The sequence below is a fragment of the Monodon monoceros genome, unplaced genomic scaffold (assembly GCF_005190385.1).
Source record: "Monodon monoceros isolate NGI ecotype Baffin Bay Population unplaced genomic scaffold, NGI_Narwhal_1 Super_Scaffold_12, whole genome shotgun sequence".
NCBI classification, from domain to species: Eukaryota; Metazoa; Chordata; class Mammalia; order Artiodactyla; family Monodontidae; genus Monodon; species Monodon monoceros.
The window spans coordinates 35930887-35948799 of NW_021703768.1; the positions used below are offsets into that span (position 1 = coordinate 35930887).

At 37.4% G+C, this 17913-nt stretch overlaps 1 protein-coding gene across 3 annotated transcripts in view; it reads left to right on the forward strand.

Annotated features, from left to right (window-relative positions):
- GHR (growth hormone receptor) overlaps positions 1 to 17165 on the forward strand; it is a 279446-nt gene extending 262281 nt beyond the window's left edge. For all 3 annotated transcript variants that reach the window (XM_029216313.1, XM_029216311.1, XM_029216310.1), the window contains 3 exons: positions 614 to 704; positions 7483 to 7552; positions 14144 to 17165. In XM_029216313.1, the coding sequence (XP_029072146.1) occupies positions 614 to 704; positions 7483 to 7552; positions 14144 to 15121 (1139 nt within the window). In that variant the 3' untranslated portion in view covers positions 15122 to 17165. The remainder of the gene's footprint in view (positions 1 to 613; positions 705 to 7482; positions 7553 to 14143) is intronic.
- Positions 17166 to 17913: the final 748 nt, after the last annotated feature.

Sequence of the window (17913 nt, forward strand, 5' to 3'; positions counted from 1 at the left end):
TTACAGACTCCCACAAATTTGCTACAAATTATACTAAAATCTAAAGATGGGAGTCCTAGTACTGATCTTCTTCTGTCAAACAACAATTTTTTAAGCAGAAAATGTATGCCCTGCATGTCTAAAAAGTTTCAGTAATGATTCAAAAGTAAAACTCTGCCCCATCTTTTTGATGGATCCTCAATCTGGAGGATAAAAAATATCACCACACCTTTAAAAAAAAAAAAAAGAACCAAGTGGACATTATTTAGGAAAAGTAGTATATTAACAGGCATCAATTTTTCCTAGAGCTGAAGCATTTTAATGACATACCCTGAATACATAAGATGCTTAAAGCAGTTTGTTTGTATAAACATGCTTAAACTGTATGCTGTTTCTTTACTTTGATTTTCTTTTTTTGGTACATGAAAGGATCTGAAGAAGTGGATAGAGGTGTTCTTGGAACAGAAAATACTCCTAAGTCATTGCACTCTATTTCAGTGGTTATCAGATGAAATCACTGACTCTACTAGATGAATACAGATTAGGAAATTTTTTTATGTGGAACAGGAGAGTGAAATGTAAACTTCAACTATTCATAGTTCTGTGAGTGAGATGTTCTTCTTATGTTTTTCAGATTTCCGGTTTCCATGGTTCTTATTTATTATCTTTGGAATATTTGGACTAACGGTGACATTATTCTTATTCATATTTTCTAAACAACAAAGGTAAGTGTGATATACTTTGATATGTTTTTGCCATTTAGCAAACATACACGTTTCCATTTATTGTTTGATGTTTTCTTTTGTGAATCATGAGTGAAATATTTCAACCCAGTGAAACATTAGCTCCAGTTATACATTTACCACTTTATTGTGTTCATCATAGAGACATCACAGGTCTCAGTTCTATCTGGAAAGTTGCATAGGACATTAAGAGGCTGAGGCTAGTGACTATACACCTTGTGATATGTACCTCGTCAAAGTTCTGAAAAAATTGGCTCATTTATTCCAGGACCATAAGGCAGCAGTGAGGCTTTGGCTGAGTCTGACACAGTCCTAATGTAAGAGGAAATTTAAGTGGTAAACTAAAGCCACCTGGATAATTCAATCTAATAAAACCTTTTTTGACTTCATATGATGTTGATTTTAAGTAAATTTGGGTTTTATTGAAATTGCTTGGATAGTTATGATTTGGTATTTCATCTGCTTTTGTCAACACAGATAAAATTCTAAGCTTGAAGAGATTCCATTCTGCATTCTCTTGCAGTCAAAAGGCAGGTTCCAGTTATTATTCTGCCACTGCTGTTTAATCTCATTTGAGTCCCTTAATCTCTCTAGGCCTCCACGTTCTCATGGGTAATTTGAGGGTGTTGGATTATATGACCTTTAAATTTCCCTTAAGCTGTAAAGACTAATTATTCTATTTTCATTCTTGAAAGACAGTACAGACTACAGGAACTTTTAATACAAAACATAGGAAAAGTTACTGGTACTAGTCGCCAGTTTTCTTACATTTAGAATATTCTTTTTTTTTTTACATCTTTATCGGAGTATAATTGCTTTACAATGGTGTGTTAGCTTCTGCTGTATAACAAAGTGAATCAGCTATATGCATATGTATATCCCCATATCTCCTCCCTCTTGCATCTCCCTCCCACCCTCCCTATCCCACCCCTCTAGGTGGTCACAAAGCACCAAGCTGATCTCCCTCTGCTATGCGGCTGCTTCCCACTATCTATTTTACATTTGGTAGTGTATATATGTCCATGCCACTCTCTCACTTCGTCCCAGCTTACCCTTCCCCCTCCCCGTGTCCTCAAGTCCATTCTCTACATCTGCATCTTTATTCCTGTCCTGCCCCTAGGTTCTTCAGAACCTTTTTTTTTTTAAGATTCCATATATATGTGATAGCATACAGTATTTGTTTTCCTCTTTCTGACTTACTTCACTCTGTAGGGCAGTCTCTAGGTCCATCCACCTCACTACAAATAACTCAGTTTCATGTCTTTTTATGGCTGAGTAATATTCCATTGTATATATGTGCCACATCTTCTTTATCCATTCATCCGATGATGGACACATAGGTTGTTTCCATCTCCTGGCTATTGTAAATAGAGCTGCAATGAACATTGTGGTACATGACTCTTTTTGAATTATGGTTTTCTCAGGGTATATGCCCAGTAGTGGGATTGCTGGGTCATATGGTAGTTTAGAATATTCTTTAAGTCCCATGGGTTAATCTTGCCCCTTCTCCGAGAATTAGGGTAGCTAACACTGTTTGCCTGGGACTTTCCTGGTTTTAGCACTGAAAGTCCTGTGTCCAGGCAAACCAAGACAGTTGGTTACTCTAGCTAGAACTAAAGACAAGTCTCCAGGCGAAGCCAAGACGCATCTACAAATCAAAAGAGGATCTATGTGAATATATTGTAAAAGCTTTTTAATTTGTATTTTGAAGCTGTATAGCATTTGTAAACATCAAAATAGAGTTTCATTCTCAGAATTCTAGAGTTCCAGAGTGTCAAGCATGCTAAAAGTCTCCAAGTGAATGTAGGAAGGGTTATTTTAGGAGTTTCATCTCCAATTTTATAATGTAAGCTCAGGAGAAAACAAAATTCGCTCTGTAGAATTTTATTTTCTATCTAACTTTCTAGCAACATTACTATCTTAGAAACACAAGTATTATAAAGCAGGATAACACACTTTTCAATTGCGGGGCGGGGTGGAGTTAGTAAATAAGTAAATTATTTAGGATTTTAAGTAATTTATATATTTAAGCAATGCCAACAGCAAAGGAGTCAAATTATTCTGTTGATTAATTTGAATTCACTGATCTGTACAGTTAGGCGATGGGCTCATTTATGTGTACCTGCAGTAGATAAACCCACCATGTACATAACGGAATTTACTTTTAACATTAGTTGTCAATTTCGAGTCATCATGAAGACCAAGCAAATTTGTTATGTTGCTTAAAATTACATTAGTTAACAATATTTGAAAGAAAAAATAATCCTCCAAATAGAATTTCAAAGGAAATATATTAACCTTTGTCTAAAAGAATGTTTTCTATGAATAATGAAGTTCTTAACTATGACGCTTGGTCAAAATCACCAAATTGGGAAAAATTTTGGAAATCTATTTGTACTGCCAAATTTCCTGTTCTAAATTAAGTTTTCCGTGGAAAACAATTAACCTTTCTTTTCTCATGTACCCATAAAAACCCTTATCATTGTCTAAATTTCCATGTTCTAATGAAAGTAGGAAATGGTAGAAAATAGCTGACAGCAAGTGTGGAAAGAACAATTAAAATGAAACTCAAAGAATGAGGTGCTATGCCAGTTTACCCCAGAACTTCAGGACTGTAAAGGACTTCAGGTGCTCTTTGCTTGAGGTTTTGTTGGTTCACAAACCAAGCCACTGCTCCCTTTCTTAGTCCAGATCATTGAGTCAACTCTAGCAAAATTTATAGTGTAATTTGGATTTGAATAAAATGATAGAAAAATCAGAAACGTAGTTTCATGCCAGTTTATCTTTATTCTATACTCTGTGGCTCCCACAATATGGCCTACTCCAGCCTTCAAGCTATGACTAATCCAGGAAGAAATAACTGAATCAACATAAAACAGAAGTGACAAACTGGCAACCTGAAAGCCAAATTCAGCCCACAGATCCATGTTTTGTTGTTTTATGTTCTTTTGATTTTGGAGTAAAGGTTTTCCTGCAAAGTGTTTATAAAACAGGGAATTTTCACACAAAAATCCAGATTACCAGATTACCTTTAAAAACAGAGATCTAGTGAAACTGGGCTGATATTCCTGCATGTCAACATGTGCTGAAGCAGAGGACCAACAACCATCCCATTTGCAAAGGGCATATGTTCTCTGTCACCATTCCCATCCCTCCCTATGACTTTGTACCAGGCCCGCTATATTCAGTTGCATGACTGGCTTGGGTCCTCCAAGCTGCAGGGTCTGCCACCCTGGCCTAAAGTCAACCACAACTCCTAGAAAGCTATCAACAAGTACCTAAATGCATCATTCTCTTCAAAAAACAAAAAAGAGGCACCCATACAAAGTAAAGCGTTAGACATTTAGGAAACTTTGCCTCCTGTAACTGGGGTTTTGTTGCATTTTTCTATGTGTTTGAACCTGTGAACTATTCATTTAGAGATGCAGAACCAAGTTTAACCCATCAGCGTGACAGAAGGCAAAGGGCCCAGGTTTTGGAGTCAGCTGCTTTGGATTTGAGCTCCAGCTGAGCCAAGTATTAGTGTGTGATTTGAACATGTTCCTTAAATATCTAAATCTTTCCACAGATAATGTCTTCTGCCTCCCTGGTAGTGGTAAGGATTAAATGAAATGTTTAGTGCAAGCCTTGACAAAGTTGTTTTAAAAATAACCAAACAGTAAATTTTTAGGCTTTCTAGGCTCTGCCACTGTGGCATGAAAGCAGCCATAGATGATATGCAAACTATTTTACATAGATAATATGTAAAATGAACATGACCATGTTCCAATAAAACTTTATTTACAAAAACAGAGGGCAGACCACATTTGGCCCATAGACCGTAATTTGCCGACCCAGAGTCTAGTGCAAGATACATCTCACAGTGGTTTATCAGAAGCATTCAAAAATGGTAGCAGTTATTAATAACATGAATTTTTTCTATAACTTCTGTTCATCAGTAACAATTTAACACTGTCCCACAGAGTAAACCTAGTGGAGTCTACTCAAACACAACTTACAGAATTTGGCTTATTCCTTGGATTATGTAAAAAGGTGGTGGAAACATTCAAAAAACGTTCATTCACACTAAGTAGACTATCAGCTGATGCCCAAAAATCAGATTGGAATGGATAATCTCTGAGCTTTATTCCAGAGCCACAATGTTAATTTTTTTTCTTTTAATTGAAGTATAATTGCTTTACAATGTTGTGTTAGTTTCTCGTGTACAGTGAACTGAATCAGCTATATGTATATATATATAGCCCCTCCCTCTTGGACCTCCCTCCCCCCCATCCCACCCATCTAGGTTATCACAGAGCACCGAGCTGAGCTCCCTGTGCTATACAGCAGGTTCCCACTAGCTGTCTGTTTTACACATGGTAGTGTATTGATGTCAAACCTAATCTCCCAATTCATCCCACCCTCCCCTTCCCCACTGTGTCCACACGTCCATTCTCCACATCTGCCTTTCTATTCCTGCCCTTCAGATAGGTTCACCTGTACCATTTTTATAGATTCCACATATATGCATTAATATACAATATTTGTTTTTCTCTTTCTGACTTACTTCACTCTGTATGACAGACTCTAGGTCCATCCACATCTCTGCAAATGACCCAATTTTGTTCACTTTTATGGCTGAGTAATATTGTATGTATGTACCACATCTTCTTTATCCATTTGTCTGTCATTGGACATTTAGGTTGTTTCTATGTCCTGGCTATTGTAAATAGTGCTGCAATGAACATTGTGGTACATGAATCTTTTTGAATTATGGTTTCTCAGGGTACATGCCCAGTAGTGGGATTGCTGGGGCCTATGGTTGTTCTATTTTTAGTTTTTTAAGGAACCTCCATGCTGTTCTCCATAGTGGCTGTACCAATTTACATTCCCACCAACAGTGCAAGAGGGTTCCCTTTTCTCCACACCCTCTCCAGCATTTATTGTTTGTAGATATGTGATGATGGCCATTCTGACTGGTGTGAGGTGATACCTCATTGTAGTTTTGATTTGCATTTCTCTAATAATTAGTGATGCTGAGCAGCTTATCATGTGCCTCTTGGCCATCTGTATGTCTTCTTTGCTGAAATGTCTTCTGCCCATTTTTTGATTGGGTTGTCTTTTTGATATTGAGCTGCATGAGCTGTTTGTATATTTTGGAGATTAATCCTTTGTCCATTGCTTCATTTGCAAATATTTTCTCCCATTCTATGTGTTGTCTTTTTGTCTTGTTTATGGTTTCCTTTGCTGTGCAAAAGCTTTTAAGTTTCATTAGGTCCCATTTGTTTGTTTTTATTTTCATTACTCTAGAAGGTGGGTCATAAAAGATCTTGCTGTGATTTATGTCAAAGAGTGTTCTGCCTGTGTTTTCCTCTAAGGGTTTTATAGTGTCAGGTCTTACATTTAGGTCTTTAATCCACTTTGAGTTTATTTTTGTGTACGGTGTTAGGGAGTGTTCTTATTTCACATTTTCTTTTACATGTAGCTGTCCAGTTTTCCCAGCACCATTTATTGAAGAGGCTGTCTGGTGTCCATTGTATATTCTTGCCTCCTTTGTCATAGATTAGGTGACCATAGGTGCATGCATTTATCTCTGGGCTTTCTATCCTGTACCATTGATCTGTATTTCTATTTTTGTGCCAGTACCATACTGTCTTGATTACTGTAGCTTTGTAGTATAGTCTGAAGTTGGGGAGCCTGATTCCTCCAGCTCTGTTTTTCATCCTCAATATTGCTTTGGCTAGTCGGGGTCTTTTGTGCTTCCACACAAGTTGTATAATTTTTTGTTCTAAATCTGTGAAAAATGCCATTGGTAATTTGACAGAGATTGCACTGAACCTCTAGATTTCTTTGGGTAGCATAGTCATTTTCATAGTATTGATTCTTCCAATCCAGGAGCATGGTATATCTCTCCCTCTGTTTGTGTCATCTTTGATTTCTTTCATCAGTGGTTTATAGTAGTATCTGAGCTTTATTCCACAGCCACAATGTTGACTTTAAAACAAAAACTCTATTAATGAAATAAATAAATGACTTACTCAAACTTATTCAGAAAATGGTTTATTGAGCACCTTCTCTGTGCCAGGAATTGTTCTAAGTGCTGGGGATACAATCAGGCACAAGACAAGCAGGATAGATATTGAAATCAATTGTGGTCAAAAAGTAACTTAAATATTTGGAACAGAAATTTTAAGTGCATCATAGACTTGTGTATACAAATTCATACTGATTAGAGATAGTTCAAATTTAGTCTGTCCTAACTGAAATGAACTGTGCAATAACACCCTGGTTAATGAGATTGCCTTGGATAATCTTATAATTCATGTAGATTTGTGGTATGAACTTACACCAACCCACTCTTTTTTAAGGGTACAGATAATGTTGGCTCCACATAGATTGGCTCTTTCTCCTCCCCTTCCCTTCCTCTACAAATTACAGATGAGATGTATATTAAAATTACCTCCCTTATAACTGACATGGAAATTGGCTTCAGATGGAATTAAATTTCTAAGACTGTCTATCAATAAAAGACATTATAAAAGAAAAGTTATAAGAAAACTGCATTTTACTTAAATTGGTTTCAGATGAGGGTTTTTTGTTGTTTTTTGTCTTTTTCTTCTATAGTTTTGCCTTGTCATTTACTGCTTAATGCTTTCCTCCTCTTTCTCAGATTATACTTACTCCAAATTTTCTGTTACTTTAATAATACTGTCAACATTTTATTTCTATCTTTTGAAATGAGAATGTATAACTGACATCAAAACAAAATTTTGTTTTCAAGGATTAAGATGTTGATTCTACCCCCAGTTCCAGTTCCAAAGATTAAAGGAATTGATCCAGATCTCCTCAAGGTAATTAATAAATTATCTAAGTTATACATAACACTAATTAAATGATACCTGAACAATAATGTCTTATGTTGAGACCTTTTGCAAGCTATATGTATTACATTTTATTTTTTGTATTCCTTCTGGAAAAAAAGTTTTTAAATAATACATCTCAAAATTATGAAAATGTCTTACGTATTTAAAAGTTCTTGACTACTGGATCAAGATGGCAGAGCAGTAGAATGTGAAGCTCACTGCCTCACACAAATACATCAAAAACACATCTACATGTGGAACAATTCTTACAGAATATCTACTGAACGCTGGCAGAAGACGTCAGACCTCTAAAAGGGCAAGAAAATTTCTATGTAACCAGGTAGGACAAAAGAAAAGAAAGGAATTGGGAAGGGACCTGCACCCCACCCCTTGGGAGAGAGCTGTGAAAGAGGAAAGATGCCTGCACCCTGGGAAGTCCCCTCACCATCATGGAGATCAGCTGGGACAGAGTGGGAGTTTTAGAGCCTTGGAGGAGAATGCAGGAACCGGTTTTGCAGCAGCTAGAATGGAGGGAGACCGGCAGACAGTCAGTGCCACCGCTCAGCACTCCCCGGCCGGAGACACACGTCCATCAGTGCGGGCAGGGACCAGGTGCTGAAGCCCAGGCTTCAGAGATTAGACCCAGGGAGAGAACTCAGGTGGTGGGCTGTGCAGAAAGAGCCTGAAGGGGCTGGAGTTTGGTGCAACTGCACCAGAGGATGTACGCAGAGGAAGACTGGGCTACCTTAGAGGCCAGGTACCATTGTTTGGGTGGTGTGCGAGAGGAGAGGCAAGACCTGCCATTGCAGCCTTTCTCCCTGCATGTGCTCTCAGGTTGCAGGACACTGCCTACACAAGCTACAGGAGTGATCACAAGCCACCACCACCCCCAACCCCCATGCTTTAAGAGCTGTCATGAGCTACCACCACCACCCTCGCAGACTCCAGGAGGAGTTGTGAACCACCTCCCATTGTGTGCTCCAGGGATGCGCATGAGCTGCTACCACCACAGAGAATGCCAGGACCAGGCACCAGCCACTGCATCTGCACACGCCCTATCAAGAGAATAATGACTAGCACATGCTGAGGAAAGAGGTGACAGGCATCAATACTAAAAACAGCCCTTGCACCAAAATATTAAATCCACACAAACTACACCAGGACACTCCCACATATAAATAGCCCTCCAAGACCACAGTAGATCATTGTTTCTCCTAAACTCACAGAATAAGAGAAATATAAGGTAAAATGAAGAAGCAGAGGAACCACTCCCAGTTAAAAGACCAAGAGAATTCCCCTGAAAGAACAATGAAACAGACCTCTTCAGTCTAATAGACACCGAATTCAAAAAGGAGATAATGAAAATACTGAAGGAATTAAGAAATGCTATTGACAGAAATGCAGAGTACTATAAAAAGGAACTAGAAACTATAAAAAGGAACCAAAAAAATTTTAAAACTCATTTGCCAAGATGAAAACTGAACTAAAGGCAATGAATAGCAGAATGAATAATACATAAAAATGAGTAAATGACCTGGAAGATAGAATAATGGAAATCACCCAATCAAGACAGCAGACAGAAAGCCAAATGAAAGCAATATAAGAGACCTATGGGCTAATATAAAGCATGCCAATCTATGCATAATAGAGACCCCAGAATGGGAAGAAAGAGAAAAGGGTATTGAAAATGTATTTGGGAAGCTGAAAACTTCCCAAACGTAAAGAAAGAAACATCTCCAGGTACAGGAAGCAGAGGGTCCCAAACAAGGTAAAACCAAACAGACCTACACCAAAATTATAATTAAAATGGCAAAAGTTAAAGAGAGGATTCTAAAGGCAGCAAGAGAAAAGTTAATTACAAGGGAACCCCCATAAGGCTATCAGCTGATTTCTGTACAGAAACTTTGCAGGCCAGAAGGAAGTGGCAAGATACATTCAAAGTCCTGAAGGGGAAAAAACTGCAACCTAGGATACTCTACCCAGCAAGATTATTATTTACAGTAGAAGGAGAAAGAATTTCTTAGACAAGCAAAAACTAAAAGAATACAGCAATACTAAACCTATCCTAAAGGAAATATTGAAAGGTCTTCTGTAAATAGAAAAGAAGAATATATAGGAAAGAGAAAATCACAATTGGAAAGAAAATCACCTAAATAAGCCAGTACATGGATTTTAAAAATATCAAAATAAATTTCTGTGAAATTTATTATGATAACCACAGTGAACAGCAAAAGGATGAACATGAAGATGTAAAAGAGGACATCAAAATCATATAATGTGGGGGAGAAGAGTAAGAAAGTGTAAATTTTTTTTATCATTTCCTAGAATGTGTTTGAGCCTATATGATTACCAGTCTAAGGCAAGTATCAATAGCTATAGGATGGGGTTTACATACTTGAGAAACAAGGTAACCACAAATCAAAAACATACAATAGACTCAGAGAAACCAAAAAGAAGTACAATACAAAAGAAAAATCATCAAACCACAAAAGGGAAAAACAAAAAGAAAAAAGGGACAAAGAAGAAATAAAAAATCAACAGGAAAGCAAGGCTTAAAATGGCAATAAATACATATCTATCAGTAATTACCTTAATGTCAATGGACTAAATGCTCCAATCAAAAGACACAGAGAGGAAGATTGGATAAAAAAACAAGAGCCTACAATATGCTGCCTACAAGAGACCCACTTTAGAGCAAAGGACACAGATTGAAAGTGAGGAGATGGAAAAAGATATTTCATGCAAATGGAAATGACAAGGTGGGGATCACAATACACGTATCAGACAGAATAGACTTTAAAACAAAGGCCATAAAGAAAAATAAAGGACACTTTTACACTCATCAACATATATGCACCTAATATAGGAGCACCCAAATACATAAAACAAATACTAACAGACATAAAGGGAGAAACTGACAGGAATACAATAATAGTAGGAGACTTTAACACCCCACTCACATCAGTGCACAGATCTTCTAGAAAGAAAATAAGGCAACAGAGATCCTAAATGATACAATAGAACAGATAGACCTAATTGATATTTTTAGGACATTACATCCAAAAAAACAGAATATACATTCTTTTTGAGTGCACATGGAACATTCTCTAGGATTGACCACATACTAGGGTACAAAACAGACCTCAACAAACTTGAGTATAGAAATTATCTCAAGCATCTTTTCTGACCACAGCAGCATGAAACTAGAAATCAACCACAGAAAAAGAAAATGACTACTAAACAATATGCTACTAAAAAAACGATTACCAAACAATATGCTACTAAAAAACCAATCAGTCAACAATGAAATCAAAGAGTAAATTAAAAAATACCTTGAGAAAAATTACCATGAAAACACCACTGTACAAAATCTATGGGATGCAGCAAAAGCAATTCCTAGAGGGAAGTTCATAGTGATACAGGCCTTCCTCAAAAAAAACAAGAAAAGTCTCAGATAAACAACCTAATCTACCACTTAAAAGAAGTAGAAAAAGAACAAACAGAACCTAAAATCAGCAGAAGGATGGAAATAATCATAGTGATTAAAAAGTAGAAAAAAATCAATAAAACCCAGAGCTGGTTCTTTGAAAGGGTAAACAAGACTGACAAACCTCTGGCCAGGCTCACCAAGAAGAAAAGAGAGAGAACCCAAATAAACAAAATAAGAAATGAAAAAGGAGACATAACAACTGACATCACAGTAATACAGAAACCATAAGGGAATGCTATGACCAATTATATCTCAACAAATTCAACAACCTAGAAGAAAAGGACAAGTTTCTAGAAACATACAGCCCACCAAAACTGAATCAACAATAAGTAGATAATTTGAACAGACTAATCATTACAGGTGAAATAGAATATGTAATTAACTCCCTACAAACAAAAATCCAGGACCAGATGTCTTCAAAGGCAAATTCTACCAAACATACAAAGAACTCACACCAGTCCTTCTCAAACTCTTCCAAAGAATTGAAGAGGAGGGAACACTCCCAAAGACATTCTATGAAGCCACCATCACCCTGATACCAAAACCAGACAAAGACACCACCAAAAAAGAAAATTACAGGCCAATATCTTTGATGAATATAGACACAAAAATTCTCAACAAAATCCAACAACACATAAAAAAAGATCATACACCATGACCAAGAGTCATCCCAAGTTCACAAGCATGGTTCAGCATACACAAATCAATGTGATACATCACATAAACAAAAGAGAAGACAAAAACCACATGATCATCTCAAAAGATGCAGAAAGAACATCTGACAAAATTCCACATCCATTCATGATAAAAAACTCTTACCAAAGTGGGTACACAGGGAACATATCTCAACATAGTAAAAGCTATGACAAACCCACAGCCAATATAATACTCAAGGGTGAAAAGCTGAAAGACTCCCTGCTAAAATCTGGAACAAGACAAGGATGCCCACCTCTTACCTCTTCTATTTAACATAGTATTGGAAGTCCTAGCCGTAGCAATCAGACAAGAAAAAGAAATAAAAAGTATCCAAATTGGAAGGGAAGAGGCAAAATTGTCATTTTATGCAGATGACATACTATATAGAAAACCCTAAAGAATCCACAAAAAAACTGCTAGAAATAATAAGCAAATTCAGCAAAGTAGCAGGATACAAGATTAACATATAGAAACCGGTTGCATTTCTTTACACTAACAACAGAATATCAGAAAGGGAATGTAAACAAACAATATTATTTAAAATCTCACCCAAAAATATAAAATATGCTTAAGAATAAACCTGACTGTGGAGGTAAAAGACTTATATGCTGAGAACTATAAAATATTAATAAAGGAAACTGAAGGTGAGTCAAAGAAATGGAAAGATATCCCATGCTCATGGATTGGAAGAATTAACATTGTTAAAATGGTCATACAGCCCAAAGCAAACTACAGATTTAATGCAGTCCCTATCAAATTACCCATGACATTTTTCACAGAACTAGAATAATCCTAAAATTTATATGGAACTATTAAAGACCCAGAATTGCTAAAGCAATCCTGAAGAAAAAGAACAAAGCAGGAGGCATAACCCTCCCAGAGTTCAGACAATACTACAAAGCTACAGGGGTATTGGCACAAAAAACAGACATATAGGTCAATGAAACAGAATAGAGAGCCCAGAAATAAACCCACACACCTATAGTCAGTCTTCAACAAAGGAGGAAAGAATATACAATAGGAAAAAGACAGTCTCTTCAACAAGTGGTGCTGGGAAACTTGGACAGCCATATGGAAATCAATGAAGTTAGAACATACCCTCTCACCATACATAAAAATAAACTCACAGCGGCTTAAAGACTTAAGACATGACACCACAAAACTCCTAGGACAGATCATAGGCAAAACATTCTCTGACATAAATCATACCAATGTTTTCTTAAGTCAGTCTCCCAAAGCAATAGAAATAAAAACAAAAAGAAACAAATGGGACCTAATCAAACTTACCAGCTTTTGCACAGCAAAAGAAACCATAAACAAAGAGACAACCTACAGAACGGGAGAAAGTATTTTCAAACAATGAGACCAATAAGGGCTTTATTTCCAAAATATACAAATAGCTCATACAACTCAACAAAAAAACAACACAATTGAAAAATGGGCAGAAGACCTAAATAGACATTTCTCCAAAGAAGAAATACAAATGGCCAATAGGTACATGAAAAGATGCTCAGCATTGCTAATTACTAGAGAAATGCAAATCAAAACTACAATGAGGTACCACGTCACACCAGTCAGAATGGCCATCATTAAAAACTCTACAAATAACAGATGCTGGAGAGGGTGTGGAGAAAAGGGAACACTCCTACACTGTTGGAATGTAAGTTGGTACAGCCTCTATGGAAAACAATATAGAGGTTCCTCAGAGAACTAAAAATAGAATTACCATATGATCCAGCAATCCCACTCCTAGGCATATATCCAGACAAAACTCTAATCCAAAAAGATACATGCACCCCTATGTTCACAGCAGCACTATTCACAATAGCCAAGACATAGAAACAACCTAAATGCCCATCAACAGATGAATGGATAAAGAAGATGTGGTACATATATACAATGGAATACTACTCAGCCATAAAAAAGAATGAAATAATGCCACTTGCAGCAACATGGATGCAACTAGAGATTGTCATATTAAGTGAAGTAAGTCAAAGAGAAAGACAAATACCATACGATATCACTTATATGTGGAATCTAAAATATGACACAAATGAACGTATCTACGTATGAAACAAAAACAGACTCACAGACATAGAGAACAGACTTGTAGTTGCCGAGGGGGAGGGCGTTGGGGGAGGGATGGAATGGGAGGTTGAGGTTAGCAGATATAAGCTATTATATATGGAATGGATAAACAACATCCTGCTGTATAGCATGGAGAACTATGTTTGGTATTCTGTGATGAACCATAATAGAAAAGAATTTTTAAAAAGAAAGAAAGAAAAGTTCTTCACTAATGTGGTTTTGTCACTAATTAGTCTCTGAATGTTATTTATTATATCACTTAATTGTTGTGAGTTTTTCATAGATCTTCATTTTCTATTTCCTAGGAAGGAAAATTAGAAGAGGTGAACACAATCTTAGCCATTCATGACAACTATAAACACGAATTCTACAATGATGACTCTTGGGTTGAATTTATTGAGCTAGATATTGATGACCCCGATGAAAAGACTGAAGGATCAGACACAGACAGACTTCTAAGCAATGACCATGAAAAATCACTTAATATCCTTGGGGCAAAGGATGACGACTCTGGACGTACCAGCTGTTATGAACCTGACATTCTGGAGACTGATTTCAATGCCAATGACATGTGTGATGGTACCTCAGAGGTTGCTCAGCCACAAAGGTTGAAAGGGGAAGCAGATCGCTTGTGCCTTGACCAGAAGAATCTAGATAACTCACCTTCGAATGATGCTACCCCTGCTAGCCAGCAGCCCAGTGTTATCCTAGGAGAGGAAAACAAACCAAGATCACTTCTTATTGCCAAAACTGAGTCAACTCATCAAGCTGGCCATACACAGCAACAGCTCAGCAATCCAAATTCATTGGCAAACATCGACTTTTATGCCCAGGTAAGTGACATTACACCAGCAGGGAGTGTGGTCCTTTCCCCGGGCCAAAAGAATAAGGCTGGGATCTCCCAGTGTGACATGCATCCAGAAGTCGTCTCACCCTGCCAAGCAAACTTCATCATGGACAACGCCTACTTCTGTGAGGCAGATGCTAAAAAGTGCATCGCCCTGGCCCCTCATGTCGAGGTTGAATCGCATGTAGAGCCAAGCTTTAACCAGGAAGACATTTACATCACCACGGAAAGCCTTACCACTACTGCTGGGAGGTCTGGGACAGCAGAACGTGTTCCAAGTTCTGAGTTGCCTGTCCCAGACTATACCTCCATTCATATAGTACAATCTCCACAGGGCCTCGTACTCAATGCAACTGCCCTGCCCTTGCCTGACAAAGAGTTTCTCTCATCATGTGGCTACGTGAGCACAGACCAACTGAACAAAATCATGCCGTAGCTTTTCTTCGATTTCCCATGAGCTACATATTTAATGAGTTACCTATTTACTCTAGCAAAGAGTTGGCTAGGGCATGAATGCTTAAACCAAAACAATGTTTAAACATTTTTTGGAGGGGGGTGGGAGTTGAGGGTGGGGGATACAGATTCTAAATGGCTTTTCCTGAGATGTTGAAACATGATATTAAAGAAAAAGAAGAAGAACCCTTCATCAGATAGATATTCTTGTGAATTGTAAATATTTTAAAGAATTGTCTCAAAGACTGTTTAGTGGCAGTGATTGTCTTGTTATTGTGGGTGTTAATTTTGTGCTACTAAGCATTGAATGGCTATGTTTTTTAATCTATAGTTAATCATGCTTTTTGAAAAAGCGAAAAATCAGGTGGCTTTTGCAGTTCAGGACGATTGAATGCAAATCATAGCACAGGCTAATTTTTTTTTAATAATTGGGAACTAAAATTTTAGGTAAGAAGAGAAGAAATAGTTTGGATATGTAAAACATTTATTTTGACATAAAATGGATAAAGGTATTTTTAATAATTTACACTTTAAGCATGGCTATTTTCTATTACACTATACACGGTGTACTGTAGCTCATGCCGACCCATCTAAAGAATGTAGTAACTGCAGTCTAAAGCTGGTTTAATGCTTTGGTCAACGCACCTGAAGAAAAACTAGTTTTTTACAAGGCCCTTTTTATACCTCCTAAAACTCTTTAAATGATTCTAAAATGATTGTAGTTAGCTGCATTATTGGAATGTGTTCATCTTATCTGAATTTGTAAACAGATATTTGTTAATTTAGAAAACTTTAAAATGTTTGCACAGATCAACTTATCATGAACCAAAAAAACCAAAAAACCCCACAACACAAATGAACAAAAAGGCTTTTCTTACCCAAGTTTTGGTTCATGTCAGAGCACTGCATACTAAGAGAATAGAAATCATAGCTGGTTCCTATTGACCCAGAATGCTTAATCACTGCAGTGCACAGGGAAGGAGTTTCTTAGTGCACTCAGATCTTGAGAGTCAAGCCTTAGAACCTCGGCCACAGTGTCTCTTAGTTCATATTTACCTAAGGAAGGAATAGGTAAAAGAAGCATTTTGTAAGTTGAAGCTGGTCGAAGTGAAGTTAACCAGATCATGGAATAAAAGTTCAAGAAAAAGCTTTTTCTTTCACAGCCTATAGCCAGACACATACTCATTATTCATGGTAGCAAAAAAAGAGAAAAAACAAGATTTTAAATCCCCAAGATAATTAAAAAATTTATTTAAACCCATAGCAGAAACTTTCTTCCTTACCAAATCTTTTATAGGATTTACTTAATAAAAGAAGTTTCATCATTTTTTACTTCCCCTCTAAGTGGATTGGCCTTAAAGCGGGTAGTCAGAAGAAAAAGAAGCAGCCTGAGTAAATTATAAGTTATTGTTCAATATCTTAATAACCTAAACATCATTCATAGGAGCACTGGGATTGCTCCTCAAAAGGTTTGTCAAAAAGAGAAGACTCATCTCACTCAAGAATGCTTCTCACTTAAGTATTTTTTAAAGGTTAATAAAACTTTAAAGTTAGCTTTAACTTAAATAGTATTTGCCATACCTTTTTAGGAAACAAGCTTAATGGTTGGCAATTTTATATTCCCTCTTTCTTGCAGGAAGGACAGTGAAAAGCTAGAATTGGGTGTTTAAAGTTCAACATGTTACTTTGTAATAGATGTTTAATAGATTTTCTGCTACCTTGCTGCTACGGTTTTCTCTAAGAGCTACATAATTTAGTTTCATAGACAGTTTCATCAATGTAGAACCTAATTCAACTTAAAACTGTGTGTTTGGGAAAGCTATCTTACTATTTTACAATAGGCTGACATTTCTATAGCCAAAAATAGCTAAATACCTCAATCGGTCTCCAAATGTCATTTTGGTACTTTGCTGGCCACACAAGCCATTATTCACTAGTATGACTAGTTGTGTCCTGCAGTTTATATTTAACTTTCTTTATGTCTGTGGATTTTTTCCTTCAAAGTTTAATAAATTTATTTTCTTGGATTTGTGATGGTGTGCTTCTATTGTCAAACACCCACAGGAAAAGCATCCTAAATCAGACTGCATACTCAGTTCTTCTCCTTGTAAGGGGAGCATAGCACAGTTCGTTTAAACACAGTAGCAATGTGTGTGAAGATTTTTTTCTGTGCTGAAATATAGAGCAGAGAAGACAGCTCCGACCCTTTTTTAATTTTGAATAAACACAAGCCCAGCTCAAAAATATCCTGCTGGCTTGCCTGGACTCTTAGAGCCATATTTTGGATGCATCAAAGCATGCATGATGCACATGGGGGCGTTTGTGACATGGGGAGAGCTTGAGCATGTTGCCTAGAAAGAGGGGAAGGGTAAACAGTTCTCCCTCTACCATTCACACATTAGAACAAGTCAGTTTGTCAGACTAGCTCCTTGTTTGACTGCAAAACTTCCAAAGAACTGGGGGAGGCAGAAATTCCACTCTTGGAGGGCACACACAAGGTCTCATGAGCACCAGGACACAGGGGAAAAAGAGTGACCTCTTAAGACCCTAGGCCAGACCTACCTGCTGGTATTGGAGGGTCTCCTGTGGAGGGGGTTGGGGGTGTGTGAGGGGGTGGCTGTGACTCACTGTGTGGACAGAGACACTGGTGGCGGTAGTTCTGGGTAGTACTCATTGGCGTAAGCCCTCCTGGAGGCCACCATTTTCTCACCAAGACCTGGCCTCACCCAACCGCCAGTAGGTTCTAGTGCTGGGATGCCTCAGACCAAACAACCA